The sequence below is a fragment of the Trichomycterus rosablanca genome, chromosome 7 (assembly GCF_030014385.1).
Source record: "Trichomycterus rosablanca isolate fTriRos1 chromosome 7, fTriRos1.hap1, whole genome shotgun sequence".
Lineage (NCBI taxonomy): Eukaryota > Metazoa > Chordata > Actinopteri > Siluriformes > Trichomycteridae > Trichomycterus > Trichomycterus rosablanca.
In genome coordinates, this window is record NC_085994.1 from 4,121,621 (window position 1) to 4,142,510 (window position 20,890).

At 35.8% G+C, this 20,890-nt stretch overlaps 1 protein-coding gene across 2 annotated transcripts; it reads left to right on the top strand.

Annotated features, from left to right (window-relative positions):
• prxl2c (peroxiredoxin like 2C) lies at positions 1 to 16,249 on the top strand. 2 transcript variants are annotated; one of them, XM_062998263.1, is made up of 6 exons: positions 1 to 207; positions 8,952 to 9,020; positions 9,136 to 9,189; positions 11,780 to 11,885; positions 13,491 to 13,625; positions 15,004 to 16,249. In XM_062998263.1, exons 1-6 carry the CDS (start codon positions 10 to 12, stop codon positions 15,111 to 15,113), a joined length of 672 nt encoding a protein of 223 aa, XP_062854333.1. In that variant the 5' UTR covers positions 1 to 9; the 3' UTR covers positions 15,114 to 16,249. The 2 variants fall into 2 exon arrangements, with proteins under 2 accessions (XP_062854333.1, XP_062854332.1); XM_062998262.1 differs by lacking the exon at positions 8,952 to 9,020.
• Positions 16,250 to 20,890: the final 4,641 nt, after the last annotated feature.

Below are 20,890 nucleotides of genomic sequence, written 5' to 3' on the forward strand. Positions count from 1 at the left end.
GTCGCAGTAATGGCTACAGCTTCACCCATAACACAACAGGTCAGGAGCTCTGTTACTCTTCCTCCGACTCCTGAATCTCAGATTCATTCTGACTCAGACTTTGACATTTCCGACGTAGAGGACTGTCTGATTTTCAATCGAAACGGAGCCTGTACAACCTTTAAGAGCTTATTTCAACACCAGAAAGCTATTATTATTTTTGTAAGGGTAAGATCATTCTTCTCATGTCTCCACCTATTGAGAAACACCCCTATTTTCTTTATGAAGTTATGTTGGAATCATTTATCTGTTAGTAAACCTAGGTGGAAACTATCTTCTACATATACTAACTACTATCTTCTACATATACTAACTACTATCTTCTACATATACTAACTACTATCTTCTACATATACTAACTACTATCTTCTACATAACTACTATCTTCTACATAACTACTATCTTCTACATAACTACTATCTTCTACATAACTACTATCTTCTACATATACTAACTACTATCTTCTACATATACTAACTACTATCTTCTACATATACTAACTACTATCTTCTACATATACTAACTACTATCTTCTACATAACTACTATCTTCTACATAACTACTATCTTCTACATAACTACTATCTTCTACATATACTAACTACTATCTTCTACATATACTAACTACTATCTTCTACATATACTAACTACTATCTTCTACATAACTACTATCTTCTACATATACTAACTACTATCTTCTACATATACTAACTACTATCTTCTACATATACTAACTACTATCTTCTACATAACTACTATCTTCTACATATACTAACTACTATCTTCTACATATACTAACTACTATCTTCTACATAACTACTATCTTCTACATAACTACTATCTTCTACATATACTAACTACTATCTTATACATATACTAATTACTATCTTCTACATATACTAACTACTATCTTCTACATATACTAACTACTATCTTCTACATAACTACTATCTTCTACATATACTAACTACTATCTTCTACATAACTACTATCTTCTACATATACTAACTACTATCTTCTACATAACTACTATCTTCTACATATACTAATTACTATCTTCTACATATACTAACTACTATCTTCTACATATACTAACTACTATCTTCTACATAACTACTATCTTCTACATAACTACTATCTTCTACATATACTAACTACTATCTTCTACATATACTAACTACTATCTTCTACATAACTACTATCTTCTACATATACTAATTACTATCTTCTACATATACTAACTACTATCTTCTACATATACTAACTACTATCTTCTACATAACTACTATCTTCTACATAACTACTATCTTCTACATATACTAACTACTATCTTCTACATATACAAATTACAATCTTCTACATATACTAACTACTATCTTCTACATATACTAACTACTATCTTCTACATAACTACTATCTACATAACTACTATCTTCTACATATACTAACTACTATCTTATACATAACTACTATCTTCTACATATACTAACTACTATCTTCTACATATACTAACTACTATCTTCTACATAACTACTATCTTCTACATATACTAACTACTATCTTCTACATAACTACTATCTTCTACATATACTAATTACTATCTTCTACATATACTAACTACTATCTTCTACATATACTAACTACTATCTTCTACATATACTAACTACTATCTTATACATAACTACTATCTTCTACATATACTAACTACTATCTTCTACATAACTACTATCTTCTACATATACTAATTACTATCTTCTACATATACTAACTACTATCTTCTACATATACTAACTACTATCTTCTACATAACTACTATCTTCTACATATACTAACTACTATCTTATACATAACTACTATCTTCTACATATACTAACTACTATCTTATACATATACTAACTACTATCTTATACATATACTAACTACTATCTTATACATAACTACTATCTTATACATAACTACTATCTTATACATATACTAACTACTATCTTATACATAACTACTATCTTCTACATATACTAACTACTATCTTATACATATACTAACTACTATCTTATACATAACTACTATCTTATACATATACTAACTACTATCTTATACATAACTACTATCTTCTACATATACTAACTACTATCTTATACATAACTACTATCTTCTACATATACTAACTACTATCTTATACATATACTAACTACTATCTTATACATAACTACTATCTTATACATATACTAACTACTATCTTATACATAACTACTATCTTCTACATATACTAACTACTATCTTCTACATAACTACTATCTTCTACATATACTAACTACTATCTTCTACATATACTAACTACTATCTTCTACATAACTACTATCTTCTACATATACTAACTACTATCTTCTACATAACTACTATCTTCTACATATACTAAGTACTATCTTCTACATAACTACTATCTTATACATATACTAACTACTATCTTATACATAACTACTATCTTATACATAACTACTATCTTATACATATACTAACTACTATCTTATACATAACTACTATCTTCTACATATACTAACTACTATCTTATACATAACTACTATCTTCTACATATACTAACTACTATCTTATACATAACTACTATCTTCTACATATACTAACTACTATCTTATACATAACTACTATCTTCTACATATACTAACTACTATCTTATACATAACTACTATCTTATACATATACTAACTACTATCTTATACATAACTACTATCTTCTACACAACTACTATCTTATACATATACTAACTACTATCTTATACATAACTACTATCTTCTACATATACTAACTACTATCTTATACATAACTACTATCTTCTACATATACTAACTACTATCTTATACATAACTACTATCTTCTACATATACTAACTACTATCTTATACATAACTACTATCTTCTACATATACTAACTACTATCTTATACATAACTACTATCTTATACATATACTAACTACTATCTTATACATAACTACTATCTTCTACATATACTAACTACTATCTTCTACATATACTAACTACTATCTTCTACATAACTACTATCTTCTACATATACTAACTACTATCTTCTACATAACTACTATCTTCTACATATACTAAGTACTATCTTCTACATAACTACTATCTTATACATATACTAACTACTATCTTATACATAACTATTATCTTATACATAACTACTATCTTATACATATACTAACTACTATCTTATACATAACTACTATCTTCTACATATACTAACTACTATCTTATACATAACTACTATCTTCTACATATACTAACTACTATCTTATACATAACTACTATCTTCTACATATACTAACTACTATCTTATACATAACTACTATCTTCTACATATACTAACTACTATCTTATACATAACTACTATCTTATACATATACTAACTACTATCTTATACATAACTACTATCTTCTACACAACTACTATCTTATACATATACTAACTACTATCTTATACATAACTACTATCTTCTACATATACTAACTACTATCTTATACATAACTACTATCTTCTACATATACTAACTACTATCTTATACATAACTACTATCTTCTACATATACTAACTACTATCTTATACATAACTACTATCTTCTACATATACTAACTACTATCTTATACATAACTACTATCTTCTACATATACTAACTACTATCTTATACATAACTACTATCTTCTACACAACTACTATCTTATACACATACTAACTACTATCTTATACATATACTAACTACTATCTTATACATAACTACTATCTTATACATATACTAACTACTATCTTCTACATATACTAACTACTATCTTATACATAACTACTATCTTCTACATATACTAACTACTATCTTATACATAACTACTATCTTCTACATATACTAACTACTATCTTCTACATAACTACTATCTTCTACATATACTAACTACTATCTTCTACATAACTACTATCTTATACATATACTAACTACTATCTTATACATAACTACTATCTTATACATAACTACTATCTTATACATATACTAACTACTATCTTATACATAACTACTATCTTCTACATATACTAACTACTATCTTATACATAACTACTATCTTCTACATATACTAACTACTATCTTATACATAACTACTATCTTATACATATACTAACTACTATCTTATACATATACTAATTACTATCTTATACATATACTAACTACTATCTTATACATAACTACTATCTTATACATATACTAACTACTATCTTATACATATACTAACTACTATCTTATACATAACTACTATCTTATACATATACTAACTACTATCTTATACATAACTACTATCTTCTACATATACTAACTACTATCTTATACATAACTACTATCTTATACATATACTAACTACTATCTTATACATAACTACTATCTTATACATATACTAACTACTATCTTATACATATACTAACTACTATCTTATACATATACTAACTACTATCTTATACATAACTACTATCTTATACATATACTAACTACTATCTTATACATATACTAACTACTATCTTATACATATACTAACTACTATCTTATACATATACTAACTACTATCTTATACATATACTAACTACTATCTTATACATATACTAACTACTATCTTATACATAACTACTATCTTATACATATACTAACTACTATCTTATACATATACTAACTACTATCTTATACATAACTACTATCTTATACATATACTAACTACTATCTTATACATAACTACTATCTTCTACATATACTAACTACTATCTTATACATAACTACTATCTTATACATATACTAACTACTATCTTATACATAACTACTATCTTATACATATACTAACTACTATCTTATACATATACTAACTACTATCTTATACATATACTAACTACTATCTTATACATAACTACTATCTTATACATATACTAACTACTATCTTATACATATACTAACTACTATCTTATACATATACTAACTACTATCTTATACATAACTACTATCTTATACATATACTAACTACTATCTTCTACATAACTACTATCTTCTACATATACTAACTACTATCTTATACATAACTACTATCTTATACATATACTAACTACTATCTTATACATAACTACTATCTTATACATATACTAACTACTATCTTATACATAACTACTATCTTCTACATATACTAACTACTATCTTATACATAACTACTATCTTATACATATACTAACTACTATCTTATACATAACTACTATCTTATACATATACTAACTACTATCTTATACATATACTAACTACTATCTTATACATATACTAACTACTATCTTATACATAACTACTATCTTATACATATACTAACTACTATCTTATACATATACTAACTACTATCTTATACATATACTAACTACTATCTTATACATAACTACTATCTTATACATATACTAACTACTATCTTCTACATATACTAACTACTATCTTATACATAACTACTATCTTCTACATATACTAACTACTATCGTCTACATATACTAACTACTATCTTCTACACAACTACTATCTTCTACATATACTAACTGCTATCTTATACATATACTAACTACTATCGTCTACATATACTAACTACTATCTTCTACATAACTACTATCTTCTACATAACTACTATCTTCTCCATATACTAACTACTATCTTATACATAATTACTATCTTCTACATATACTAACTACTATCGTCTACATATACTAACTACTATCTTCTACACAACTACTATCGTCTACATATACTAACTACTATCTTATACATATACTAACTACTATCTTATACATATACTAACTACTATTGTCTACATATACTAACTACTATCTTATACATATACTAACTACTATCTTATACATATACTAACTACTATCTTATACATTGTTCACTTTGTACATATCAACATGATAGATAGATAGATAGATAGATAGATAGATAGATAGATAGATAGATAGATAGATAGATAGATAGATAGATAGATGTTTGTTTGTTTGTTTGTTTGGATTTTAACGTCATGTTTTACACTTTTGGTTACATTGATGACAGGAACGGTCTTCACACAAGATTCATCAGTTCACAAGTTTTAACGTCAAACAGTCATGGACAATTGTGTATCTCCAATTTACCTCACTTGCATGTCTTTGGACTGTGGGAGGAAACTGGAGCTCCGGAGGAATCCCACGCAGACACGGGGAGAACATGCAAACTTCACACAGAAAGGACCCGGACCGCCCCACCTGGGGATATGTGAGGCGACAGTGCTACCCACTGAGCTACCGTGCCACCCTAGATAGATAGTCAGACAGACAGACAGACAGACACTTTATTGGTATCTCTTGGTATCTTAATTGGTTTAGATCTTAGTACATAACAAAGGACAGTATCAATGATAACAGTGCAATGAACAATAAGAAACAATAGACAGTGCAAAAAATACAAACAATAGACAGAAGAACAGGGGTTCTCAAAGTGATGTCCAAGGACCCATGGTTGTCCATGATGTGTTGGTTGGTCTGTAATTTTGAATTTGATGACCAAATATATGCAAAATGATTCATGACCAAAACGTTGCAGCCCACTGCCCTAAAAATATAATAAGGAATCATTCTGTTGTACGGTACGGTGGCTCAGTGGGTAGAAGGTCCAGGGTTTGATTCCCAGGTGGAGCGGTTCAGTCCTCCCACAGTACAAAGATGTGGAAGTGAAGTAAACTGGAGATACAAAATTGTCCATGACTGTGTTTGACATTAAAAACTTGAACTGATGAACCTTGTGTAATGAGTAACTACCATTCCTGTCATGAATGTAACTAAAGTGTAAAACATGACGTTAAAATCCTAATAAACAAATAAATTCCTCACCATTACTTTAAATGTAGAAAAAATTTCTACTAATTAAGATTAAAATAACACACTGTTATTACTTATAGATAGGCATGTTGTAATTTTTTATTTAATTGGTAGGTTGAATTTAAGAAATTGAGCATTAATTGCCTGGCTGGTCATCCACACGTGGCATGGTGTATGGTAGGGAAAAGGATTACATTTCATTGTTCATTTGTTTTCATAAAATAAATCAATGGAAACAAGTTTAAGAACCACTGCAGTAGATGTGATGATAAAACAAACTGCATGTGTGTCAGCTGTAACGTAATATTCAAAAATGTTATTAAAACTGTTATTAACCAGAGCCATTGAGTATACAGCTAGTTTGACATATGATGGATCTGGAGCACTTCTGTGATGACAGTTTAATGAAGATTCAGTTGACTGGATTTTTGGGGGGTCCTCAGGCTCTTTGCTTGATGTTGTACAGGTTCTTAAGCTCACGAGTGGACCACCCTTTGTAGTCTGGTCTTAAAAAACAAAGCAGAAGGGAACCAGACTTATAGAGGTAGTGAGCACGCACTAAAGTCAAATCTTTTCAGGATGGCGTGTGGAATTTTGAGTCTTACATGCTGGCATAGAACGAATAGGCTTTGCTATATCTTCTTTAGAATGGTCGTGATGTTTAGTGAGTTTGTCAAAGTCTTTTGACATTTAACTCATTTATAATTCAAGCATTTTGCCTCTTTGTGACTAAAAGCTATTTCAAACATACATTCATGGGCATTTGTAGTTTATTGAATAAATATTTAATTTGAGTAAATGGTGTTAGCTTGACAGAGCTGTGGGTTGCCAATTAGATGGTTGTGGGTTCAAATCCTGGCTCTGCCATGCAGCTTCTGTTGGGTCCTTGCAAGGCCCTTAAACCTCTTAGCTCCAGGGGCTTTTAAGCTTTTATAATCTAATGGGTTATTAAAATGGCGTCTGGATATTTCTCTTTGGTATTGTTATATGAATTAAGTTATATTAATTTAGCTGTATTTATCAGTTAAGAAGTCAAAACCTTCAATAATACTGGAATTATGCAGTTTGTGCTTTGCCTAGATGTGGTAGGGTATTCATGTATTTCGCATCTACTGTTAATAATTAGGGTGGCACGGTGGCTCGGTGGGTAGCACTGTCGCCTCACAGCAAGAAGGTCCTGGGTTCAATCCCCAGACGGGGTGGCCTCGGTCCTTTCTGTGTGGAGTTTGCATGTTCTCTCTGTGTCTGTGTGGGTTTCCTCCGGGAGCTCTGGTTTCCTCCCACAGCCCAAAAACATGCAGTCAGGTTAATTGGAGACACTGAATTGCCCTATAGGAGAATGTGTGTGTGTGTGTGTGTGTGTCTGCCCTGCGATGGACTGGCGCCCCATCCAGGGTGTTACTGTGTGCCTTGCGCCCATTGAAAAGCTGAAGTAGGCACACACACAACCCTGATTGTATACGCGGTTAAGAGAGTGGGTGAGTGTTAATGAATACTAATCTGAGTAGAAATACAGTGGTGGCCTCTGTTATAGCATATTTATCACAAAATGGATATTTACTTTTACTGTTATGACACGCTGGTTTTCAGACATGAACTTCTAGTCTCAGGCCACATTAGAGCATTTCTTTGGGGACTTTTGAGAAATTTGCTCAATTTTAGCCATTCAGATCATAATTAGCATTTGTTTTTGTGATTATTGCTTGGCTGTAAGAAATTAGTTAAACTGGCCTGACAATTAAATTTAGCTGTGGGAGCAGCTACATCTTGACATGGGTGATATGCATGTTGGATAAGTGTAGAAATGGCTATATGTTTTTAATCAATTTATTTGATGTAGTGTGGAAATATATGCAGTAAGAGGTGATCGTAAACGGGGCACTACTGTTTTTTAACACCACAGTATGCTATTTCATACACACTTGATAATGTTGCTGTGTACACATTGTGGCACTTTAATGCTTAACATTATCATTTGCCATGACAGAATTTTTTGTGCTACACGTGTAAAGAATATGTTGAAGACTTGAGCCGGATTCCACAGGAAGTGTTATCTGTAAGTTTCAAATTCATCAGCAAAAGCTGGTTTCTTTTAAAACAGTATGGTTTGTCTTTGAAACACGTTCTTATAAGCAGAACTTAAAGCCTGTTAATCTCTCTTGCCATTATAGAATGCTGATGTCCGACTTGTTGTCATTGGACAGTCGTGCAGTTCCCATATTGAGGTAAGGTAATAGCTATTGACCAACAGGACATTTTGACCATGCAATCTGATTGTTTGAAAAACGTTTTTAATCATGCTGTTATATCTGATAGCAGCATGGTTATTTCATTATACCAGTATTACTCCATGGCTGGGTTTGCTAAGTAACAGAAACATTCATCTTGGCTGTGGCGAACAGATGTTACTTATAAATATGTGTAGATTGGACCGTATATCTTCAGTTTCTTCAGTTGTGAACTTTAGAACTTGTCTATGTGACGTGTGTACAGATTATTATCTTCAAGCTAAAGGCTCACAGCAAGAAGGTTCTGGATTCGTTTTCCAGGTGTAGCGGTCTGAATCCTTTCTGTGTGGAGTTTGCATGTTCTCCTCGTGTCTGTGTGGGTTTCCTCCGGGGGCTCCAGTTTTTGGAGATGCAAAATTGTTCATGACTGTGTGAGAGCCAAAAATCTTGCTTGTTTGTTATTGACCAAATACTTATTTTCCACCATCATTTACAAATAAATTCTTTAAAAATCCTACAATGTGATTTCCTGGATTTTTTTTTCTCATTTTGTCTCTCATAGTTGAAGTGTAGCTATGATGAAAATTACAGACCTCTCTCATCTTTCTAAGTAGGAGAACCTGCACAATCAGTGGCTGACTAAATACTTTTTGGCCCCCACTGTATATATACAGTGTATCACAAAAGTGAGTACACTCCTCACATTTCTGCAGATATTTAAGTATATCTTTTCATGGGACAACACTGACAAAATGACACTTTGACACAATAAAAAGTAGTCTGTGTGCAGCTTATATAACAGTGTAAATTTATTCTTCCCTCAAAATAACTCAATATACAGCCATTAGTGTCTAAACCACCGGCAACAAAAGTGAGTACACCCCTAAGTGAAAGTTCCTGAAGTGTCAATATTTTGTGTGGCCACCATTATTTCCCAGAACTGCCTTAACTCTCCTGGGCATGGAGTTTACCAGAGCTTCACAGGTTGCCACTGGAATGCTTTTCCACTCCTCCATGACGACATCACGGAGCTGGCGGATATTCGAGACTTTGCGCTCCTCCACCTTCCGCTTGAGGATGCCCCAAAGATGTTCTATTGGGTTTAGGTCTGGAGACATGCTTGGCCAGTCCATCACCTTTACCCTCAGCCTCTTCAATAAAGCAGTGGTCGTCTTAGAGGTGTGTTTGGGGTCATTATCATGCTGGAACACTGCCCTGCGACCCAGTTTCCGGAGGGAGGGGATCATGCTCTGCTTCAGTATTTCACAGTACATATTGGAGTTCATGTGTCCCTCAATGAAATGTAACTCCCCAACACCTGCTGCACTCATGCAGCCCCAGACCATGGCATTCCCACCACCATGCTTGACTGTAGGCATGACACACTTATCTTTGTACTCCTCACCTGATTGCCGCCACACATGCTTGAGACCATCTGAACCAAATAAATTAATCTTGGTCTCATCAGACCATAGGACATGGTTCCAGTAATCCATGTCCTTTGTTGACATGTCTTCAGCAAACTGTTTGCGGGCTTTTTTGTGTAGAGACTTCAGAAGAGGCTTCCTTCTGGGGTGACAGCCATGCAGACCAATTTGATGTAGTGTGCGGCGTATGGTCTGAGCACTGACAGGCTGACCCCCCACCTTTTCAATCTCTGCAGCAATGCTGACAGCACTCCTGCGCCTATCTTTCAAAGACAGCAGTTGGATGTGACGCTGAGCACGTGCACTCAGCTTCTTTGGACGACCAACGCGAGGTCTGTTCTGAGTGGACCCTGCTCTTTTAAAACGCTGGATGATCTTGGCCACTGTGCTGCAGCTCAGTTTCAGGGTGTTGGCAATCTTCTTGTAGCCTTGGCCATCTTCATGTAGCGCAACAATTCGTCTTTTAAGATCCTCAGAGAGTTCTTTGCCATGAGGTGCCATGTTGGAACTTTCAGTGACCAGTATGAGAGAGTGTGAGAGCTGTACTACTAAATTGAACACACCTGCTCCCTATGCACACCTGAGACCTAGTAACACTAACAAGTCACATGACATTTTGGAGGGAAAATGACAAGCAGTGCTCAATTTGGACATTTAGGGGTGTAGTCTCTTAGGGGTGTACTCACTTTTGTTGCCGGTGGTTTAGACATTAATGGCTGTATATTGAGTTATTTTGAGGGAAGAATAAATTTACACTGTTATATAAGCTGCACACAGACTACTTTTCATTGTGTCAAAGTGTCATTTTGTCAGTGTTGTCCCATGAAAAGATATACTTAAATATCTGCAGAAATGTGAGGGGTGTACTCACTTTTGTGATACACTGTATATATATATATATATATATATATATATATATATAGTGAGAGAGAGAGACGGTTGGAGTGAACTTGCACGTGTTTCGCGAATTTCGGTTCGTAATCCGAAATTTGTTTGTACGTTAAGATCGTTCGTAACCCAAAATGTTCGTATGGTAAATCGTTCGTAACTCAAGGGTCTACTGTACATGACAAATGAAATTAGTTTTGTTTACAGTGATGTGCCTGAATAAATCATAGTAGCAGTTATCTGCAGTAACATCATGTTATTATTTCTTGTAGGCGTTCTGCTTGCTGACAGGCTATCGACATGAAATCTATGTTGATCCAGAGCGACACATTTATAAGAAACTTGGACTGAGGAGAGGGGAGACATATACAGACACAGGTACAAACTCTTAGTCCAGAACACTTTACAGATACAGAATACTGAAAGGTACGGATTCTGCACAATGTAGGGTTGCAGTTTAAAGCTTCCACCCATGCTCAACTCAATATTGCTTGCATTACTATATTATGGTCAGGCACCCAAAAAGGATGGGTCCCTGCTGAGTCTGGTTCCTCTCAAGGTTTCTTCCTGTAATTTTAAGGGATTTTTCCTTGCCATTGTTGCCCTTGGCTTGCTCAATAGTCGTTTTTGGTCTGTTGGTCCTGGATTCTGTAAAGTTGCTTTGAGACAATGTCCATTGTAAAAAGCACTATATAACTAAATTTGACATGACTTGAATAGGGACAGTGGTGGCCTTGTGGGTTACCAACTGGAAGGTTGTGGGTTTGAATCCCAGCTCTGCCATGCAGCCACTGTTGGGCCCTTGAGCAAGGCCTCTAACATTTTCGGCTCCAGGGGCAGCATTCAATTGCTGACCCTGCGCTCTGACCCCAGCTTATGAAGAAGATGGGATATGCAGAAAAACAAAACAAATTTCATTGTACTGTTTATGTATGTATGACAATTCCATCTGCCCTAGATTATCATCAATGAAATTATGGCCAAAAGTTTGTGGACACCTGATATCACATCAAAATCATGAGCCTCTGGATAGACTTTTTGTTACATTTGCGTGTGTAGGTTGACAAACACTGCTGCTTGCATGACACCCTTGCCAGCCAAAGAGGACAGCAGACTAACGCATGCCTTCTTTGACATGTGCTGACTGATTCTCAGTGCGGACCACTCCAGTTTTTAACACTAAACTTTATCCTTATCAACCTCAAGTCCAGTAACAACGCTAAAACAAAAAACAATATTGTGTAAGTTATTACCACAAAGTTGAAAACATGCAATACATTTAAGCCTACAGTTTTTGCAATGTAAACACATTTTGACAAGATGCTAATTAGTAAATTGTTTTTCTTTGGTAACGAGAATGCACGTCTGCTTTGTGTGCATTGAGTTTAATAGTCTGCTTTACATCACGTCAGCCACAATGTGTGTTGGCTCAGCCAATAAAACATAATAAAGCTCCTAACAAATGGTTTTGTGGTGTCATTGCTTCCAGGGGCAATTTGGTAGTGATGGATGTGTCCGAGGACTGGTTTTGCTTGTTATTTCTACTTACACTATGCTTCTGTGGTCTGTTGAGGCAGTTGTTACTCCTAGGTGGTTCCAACATAAAAGAACAGTGCTTGTAGTCGTACAGGGCAGAAATTTTACAAGGTGACTTTTTTAAGTTTTATCCTGCCCTAATAAAGCAATGGCCATTTGTCTGAAGAGATTAAGTATATTTAACTTTTAGATTTATTCACCTTTTACCAAAGAGTGAGGCAGAATTAACCAAATCCACTAGTTACAAGTGGATTTTTGACCATGTTAATATAATGAGTAGTTAAGGTTTGCTGTTTGTTTGTCAGTTCTGGTTTGAATTACAGAACTGCCCATTCATCTACATGCTATGGTTATAATTTAACATCATTTGGTTTAGATAAAAGCATCAGGCTGATGAATATCTGTAACATAAATGTAATAGTGAATGCTTTCTCATTCTGCTCACAGCCACTCCAAGTCCACATGTGAAATCCAGCCTGCTTGTCGGCAGTATGAAGAGCATGTGGCGTGCCATGACCAGTCCTGCGTTTGATTTCCAGGGGGACCCTCTTCAGCTTGGCGGAGCGTTTATCATTGGCCCAGGTGACCGTCACATTTCATTTCAAGACATGATTTTAAAATCCTTTGTTTGTACTGGTCAAATTCTTTATGAAGCTACATACTAACTACCATCACAGTACTACCACCATGTTTGAGATGTCAGTACTGACATCTGGAACTCGCAAGATTGAATCTCAGCTCTGTTAACGGCTGGCCGAGTGCCTATACAAACAACTTATAACTTTCAGTTCAAATATAACTTTCAGTTCAATTTAATTTTGTGTTTGTATGATGTGTAAATTCTATTTATTTAAAGTATCCTCCAGGCCACCCAAAGAGGATGGGGGTCCCTGTTGAGTCTGGTTTCTCTTAAGGTTTCTTCCTGTAATTTTAAGGGAGATTTTCCTTGCCACTGTCGCCCTCGGCTTGCTCAGCAGGGGTTTTTGGTCTGTTGGTCCTGGGTTCTGTAAAGTTGCTTTGAGACAATGTCCATTGTAAAAAGCGCTATATAAATAAATTTGACTTGACTTGACTTGACAACGATTGGCTTGTTTTAGGGTGGGAATGCCGCATAGGATTCCTCATGACTGCTGCAATTACGACCTCTGCTGGCTATTCGATGGCACCTGCTCAGAGACATGGGATAAATCAGATCTGTGTGTGACTCTCAGTGTGCAACTCATTTCATGCAGATGAAAAAGAAGCTGTCATTTACTGCAGGGTCTTCCTGGGTCACGACCCTTGGATGGGTTGCAAGCCAAAAAATCGGTCGCAGAGAAAAATAATAATAATTAAATAAACTAATTTTAACCGGCACATGAACACAAATGAACTTGTACACGAACAACCACTTATGGAGGCTTTACATTACATCTCGTAAACAACAGTGGGACCAGACATTATTGCCACCAATTTTGTTAATGCACTTTTTTTCCCCCAATTTTCTCCCCTAATCTAGTCGTGTCCAATTACCCTGATTGCGTCCTCTATACTGATTCGACCCTTCACCGCTGACTGAGGACGCCTCTCAATTGACATACGCCCCCTCCGGCACGTACAGTCAGTACAGCCAGTCCATCGCAGGGCAGACATACATACACACACACACACAAACACACACCCATTCACCTATAGGGCGATTCAGTGTCTCCAATTAACCTGATTGCATGTTTTTGGACTGTGGGAGGAAACCGGAGCTCCCGGAGGAAACCCACGCAGACACGGGGAGAACATGCAAACTCCACACAGAAAGGACCTAGTCCGCCCCGCCTGGGGATAGAACTCAGGACCTTCTTGCTGTGAGGCGACAGTGCTACCCACTTAGCCACCGTGCTGCCCCAAATAAACCACATAAGCTTTAAATTTAGAAACACTGCTGCTTATTATGTAAGCTGACCATTTTGTCTTTTCCCTTTTGCAGGACCCATTGTTCATTTTGCACATTATGACAACAACAGATTCAACCACACGCCCATCAACTGCTTGCTTGAGCTAGCCGGAGTGCAGAAGGTCGATTTCAACAAACGTTGAAACCATTCTGGTTTAGAGCTGCACTAGTGGATATTGTTTAGAAAATCTACACAGTAGAATAACTAGTGACATTTTGCATTGTGTTTTTTTAATACGTGAACCACGAGTCATTCCATAAAACTGAACTACTAAACCGATGAGACCAACAGACCTCCGCTGAGGTGTGTAAACAAAAGTGAGTTTGACGGAAAAGAAGTTTTAATAAGTCAGTACAAAAAGCCTTAAAGTTTTTTATATGACCAAAAGTATGCGGACACCCACCTTAATGACTGAGTTCCGGTGTTAGACAAACCCATTGCTAAGAGGTTGATAAAATGAATTATACTGAGTAAATGCTATGCTTTAGAGCAGTGGTCCCCAACCTTTTTTGCACCATTTAAATGTGTAATGTATAGTAAATTGGCTTTACATTTACAGTGAGAGCTTTTGCTTGTACATATTTGAAGAGCAGACAGTAATTTGTAATGATTTTAATGTTTTGACTCCAGTCTGACTGAAAATCGCCCCGGATTGCTCTCATAGACTCTCATGTTAAAGCTCTTTTTTGCGAACTGCAGGCACTGTAATGCATTTTGAATGAGTTCCGGGAGGGCTGGCACTTATGTGCTTGCCTCACACATAATCGTTCCTTATTTGGAAACTAAAGGTGGTGTTCAGTATTTTTATCAGTGGGAGAGAAATGCTGCAGAGTAGACTGAGACAGGGCGATGTGTATGAAACAGAAGGAAACTGCTGCTACTGTGGGAATTACAAAGCGTTTGGTTATTATTTTAAGTAGTGTTCACTTTTAGTCTTAGTAACGCTGTGTGTGCGCAGGGATATCAGCATAACAACCTGTTATTACTTCAATGTTTGAGTAGCTCAGTGGGCAGAGAGCGCCTCGCGTATTTTTCCGCCCTAGGTTCGAATCCGGCTTAGGGCGAAAGTAAAGTAACACAAGCAGGGCCGGCACTTTTCTCACTGCCCCCTAAGCAACGCAGTCCAGAACCGGGGTTGCATGTCAGTGTGAAGATGGATTATGTAAAAATGTTGTTTGCACTATTGAGAAAAAATGTTACATGATGTTCTTTATGTTGTTTTGTCTAAAATATGGTTCTGATTTATTATTATAAAGAAAGAAAATAATATACGTTAAATAGCCTAAATAAAACATTTTGATAATGTTCCTATGACGGTGTAAGACCTGTTATATTTTTTATAGGTGCAACCCTAACCGCCTACCCCCCACTCCCGCTCAGGTAAACACCCGCCATACCACCCCCTACCCTATGCCTTCCGCCAACCCGTCAGACCAGGGTGTTCCTTATTTCCAGTTCTGAAAGTTGCCAACCCTAATTGGAGCAGCTAGCGATCTCGTCAACATGACCACCATCACCCATGCACCTAAAATAAAATGCTATCTGATGAGGACTGTATTAAATTGTTAGTGTGAAGCTTTACTTAATTTTATGATTAATGGTAAAGCTGGTCTCTCTCCACGTTCAAGTTATTTGTGAGGTCAAACTGACAGATGACTTAAGATGTTAATTATTTAACCCATTGAACGGGTCACCTTGGCCATCATCACAACAATTGCCCTCCCTGAGAGATTTGGCAGGAGCCGCCACTGGATATAAGATATCCTTTTAGATTTTTTAGATAAGATATACTTTATTTGTCATTTATACATGTACAGTTGTACAGTACAATGAAATTCTTTCTTTGCATATCTCAGCTTGTTTGAAAGCTGGGGTCAGAGCGCAGAGTCAGCCATCGTACGGTGCCCCTGGAGCAGACAGGGTTAAGGGCCTTGCTCAAGGACCCAACAGTGGCTGCATAGCAGAGCCGGGATTTGAACCCCCAATCTTCTGGTTGATAGCCCAAAGCTCTACCCACTAGGTACCACTGGTTATTAGTTTCATTTAGTTGGCTAGGTAAATGTTCCAGATTGTAAAGACAAAACTGAATGCTAACTGTATTCCTTTTGCCCCCTTCTCAAAATGAAACGACTCATTGTTTGCATGCACTATTTAGGAAAAGCAACATTGTTGTTGTTGAACACTTAAAGATGAAACCTAGTGACGCTTCTGGTCTAGAGACTCCGGTTAAAACTAGCTACAGAGCTGACAAGGACGTGTTTACATCAACACAAAATCCAGATGATTGTTAATACGCACGGTGTATTGGTTTACATTGTAAGTTTTGTGTTGTTTTGTGCAGAGGTGGAAAGAGTACTAAAATGTTGTACTCAAGTAAAAGTACTATTTAATGAATTTTTACTTAAGTACGAGTAAAGTTACTAGTCTAAAAATCTACTCAAGTAAAAAGTAACTCATTTAAAATATACAACAGATGATTTATTGCAATTATTTTAAACTATTTTTGTTATTAAACAGAGTTGGAAAGTAACGAATTACATTTACTCGGGTTACTGTAATTGAGTAGTTTTTTGTGTACTTGTACTTTTTAAAGTAGATTTTACAACCAGTAATTTTACTTTTACTTGAGTATGTTTTGTATTAAGAATTGTAATTCGCTACATTTTAAATAAGATCCGTTACTGAGTAAAATAAACGCTAAAAAAAATCGCGTCTGGGAAACTGCTGCAGTAAATTCTGAGATGGGGAGTCGGATCTTTTGACTCGGTTCCTTTTAAAGAGCCGTTCAAAAAAACTTTCCTCAGGCAGCGAGAGGCGCTACTGTAACTATAATACAGCCCCGATATTAATATCAATGATGAACAATCATCTAATTCAAACAACACTTACATGAGAAAAAAAGATTGTTGTCAAAAGTGTACAAATTGACAACAAGTATATTTTAATATCAAAAATAGTTTAAAATAATTGCAATAAATCATCTGTTGTATAACTTGTAGCCAAACTGGGCAAACGACTCCCAAAGGGCACGACTCGGTTCCTTTCGTTCATTTTAAAGAGCCGTTCAATAGAATCGGATCATTCACGAACGACCCATCACTATTGGTTATACAGTTTGAAAATGTTTTTTGGGATGGTCTGTACTAAAATAACACATTACACATCCCTAAATGTTTTAAATGTTGTATTAACATGTTTTTTCTATCATATTTGAATAAAAAAACAACTATTATGAGATTTATATCCACTTGTCACCCTCTCCTGTTAAAAAAAAGTAACTAAGTAACGTTTACTCTGAGTACATTTTAAATGAGTTACTTTTTACTTGAGTAGATTTTTAGACTAGTAACTTTACTCGTACTTAAGTAAAAATTCATTAAAGTAATAGTACTTTCACTTTTAACTCTGATATTAAAATATACTTGTTGTCAGTTAAAGCAATAAGCCACTCGAGACCGTGCGTTATTGCTATGATTTTATCATGGGGAAAGACGTTTTAGGCACTCCGCTTCGCGTCGTGCCAAAACATCCTTTCCCGTGATAAAATCGCAGTAACGCACGGTCTCGAGTGGCTTATTGTTTTAATAAAACGGCGGTCAACATAAAATATAATAAAATACAACAATGTTCAATTTATAAATGTTTTTATTTACAAAAACACTTACAAAAAGCATTCTTCCGCGACCCCAGGTAGTTCCTTAACAGTGTTGCTAGGCAACATGAGGGCGAACATAACATTCACTTTTTCTTTTCAGTGGCATATTAATATGGAACTAGAGAGTGCATTTCCGGAGAAAATGCGAGTGTGATTGCCGTGTGGCGGTCGGCAAGCGTGCGCAGGTTGGGGGTGCGCATGTGTTTAGAAGTGGTGCGGTGCGTGGGGTGTGAATACTTTCTCCCAGACAGGCCACTGTATCTGTGCACAAGCTGTGGTGTGAGCACAAGTTCACTCTGGGTGTGTTTGAAAAGCCAAACCTGTAAAAAAATGCATTTCTGCACGTTTCTACTGCTTACAAATCAGTACTCATTCATTTACATGTGATTATCACTGCAGGGGCCATGGTATTGCGCAATCTATGATCGGCTGTGTCTCATTCACAGCTTTCAGGCATAGTGCACTCAGACTTCGGTCCCTCTTTTAGCATTTAGCAATTCCCATTGATTTCAATGCATCCGTTAGCCTTGAAGCTAACGGATAGAAATATCTTTTTTTCTGTTGCAACGCAATCGATTTGACGCTCACTGCCAAGTCTAACTGAAGTATAATTTCATTCTGTGCAGCATTTTTACTTTAAAAATCACTAATACTTTAGTTACAGACCAAAATAAGTTCGTTTTCAAATCGGCAGCCATGTTGCTTTTTCGGAACAGTCCGAGGTGGTTGCCTACGTCATCACGTTGACGTGTTATGGAAGGCCAAAGGTGTCAAAATTTTTCTCTCAAAATTCGGGCAAAAACGGGCATAAATGCCACACAAATGGGCGTATCCAGATGATTTTTTGGATTTGGGCGCTAATTAATGACCCGGTCCATCAAGAGTTGGAACGGCATTTATAGCTCGAAATTTTTTTCAAAATGAATGGGAGTCAATGGGGCAAAACGGGCACCTTAAAACGGGCACTGTGCCCACAGTGTTGGTTCGATCCAAAAGCTGTATACAAGCAGTCCATTCCCGTATGGGCCGGACGATTTGGCACTGGAACGGGGTCGATATCTCGAAAATTGCGGACGAAGAAAGGGAGACAAAAAACGGGCGGAATGGCAATAATATATTGAAAACGAAAATAACAATAACAATAGTGTGCTTGCATTCTGCAATCACACTAATGATGTGAGGTGGTCATAGGTGTGCGTTTATCTGGGATTATACAACAGTTAGTTCCGACCTTACAATCTGATTGGTTGAGAAGCGTTCTAACTGTGCTGATATTGGTGATAACAGGACGGTCTTTTCACACCACAACTGTATTACTCCGCTGATGCGTTGCCAGTAACGACAAGCTTCATGCACACACACGCGCACGCAGGCGACACAGACTTTTTTCCAGATCGCGTTTTAAATCCGTGATCTGATATACAATTTAGTGCACTATGTAGGGAACATAAATCAATTGTCTAATTCACTATCTAGTGCACTATGTAGGGAACATAAATTGGTGATCTGATACACAATCTAGTGCACTATTTTGTGTTAATTATTAATGTGTTTGTAACGCGAACAGTTAGCTTAATAGCCCAGTTAGCAGCTCCTAGAAGTTCTGTTCTCACCCATAATCCTTTGGTGTGTGCAAGAGGTTTTTTTATTTCTTTTTTTTCCCTTCGGAGGTTCTTGCCTTTTTCTTCTTGTTGCTCTTACCTCCCTGAAATGAGTTTTTGCAACTTGGGATGTCTGCTTTGCAGTGTTAAACTTTATATTCGTTGTGGAACTACTTTTTGGCGGAAGGTATTGTCAATATTAAAGCATATTTATTATGAAATTCAGGACTTCTTTGATTTATTTTCTTTCTTTATTTTGTAAAAAACTGTTGTATAAAAGCAATAGAACACTCGAGGTCGTGTGTTATCGCGAATAACATCACGGCTGTGACGATCTACGACCGAATCACAGCCGTGATGTTATTCGCGATAACACACTCCCTCTCGTGTTCTATTGCTTAATTTTACAACGGCTTCGAACGCGGCTCAGCCAATCAGATTTTAGGACCGGAACTATCCGTTTTATAATTGTACACTTTTGACAACAATCTTTTTTTTCTCATGAAAGTGTTGTTTGAATTAGATGATTGTTCATCGTTGATATTAATATCGGGGCTGTATTATAGTTACAGTAGCGCCTCTCGCTGCCTGAGGAAAAGAATGAAGAGCCATTTTTTTTGAACGGCTCTTTAAAAGGAACCGAGCCAAAAGATCCGACTCCCC

Excerpts from the sequence above, each read along its gene's own strand:
- prxl2c (XM_062998263.1), top strand. The coding sequence starts at position 10 with ATGGCTACAGCTTCACCCATAACACAACAGGTCAGGAGCTCTGTTACT. Across the intron at positions 11,886-13,490 it reads GGAGACATATACAGACACAG|CCACTCCAAGTCCACATGTG; the intron begins GTACAAACTCTT and ends TTCTGCTCACAG. Across the intron at positions 13,626-15,003 it reads AGCGTTTATCATTGGCCCAG|GACCCATTGTTCATTTTGCA; the intron begins GTGACCGTCACA and ends TCCCTTTTGCAG.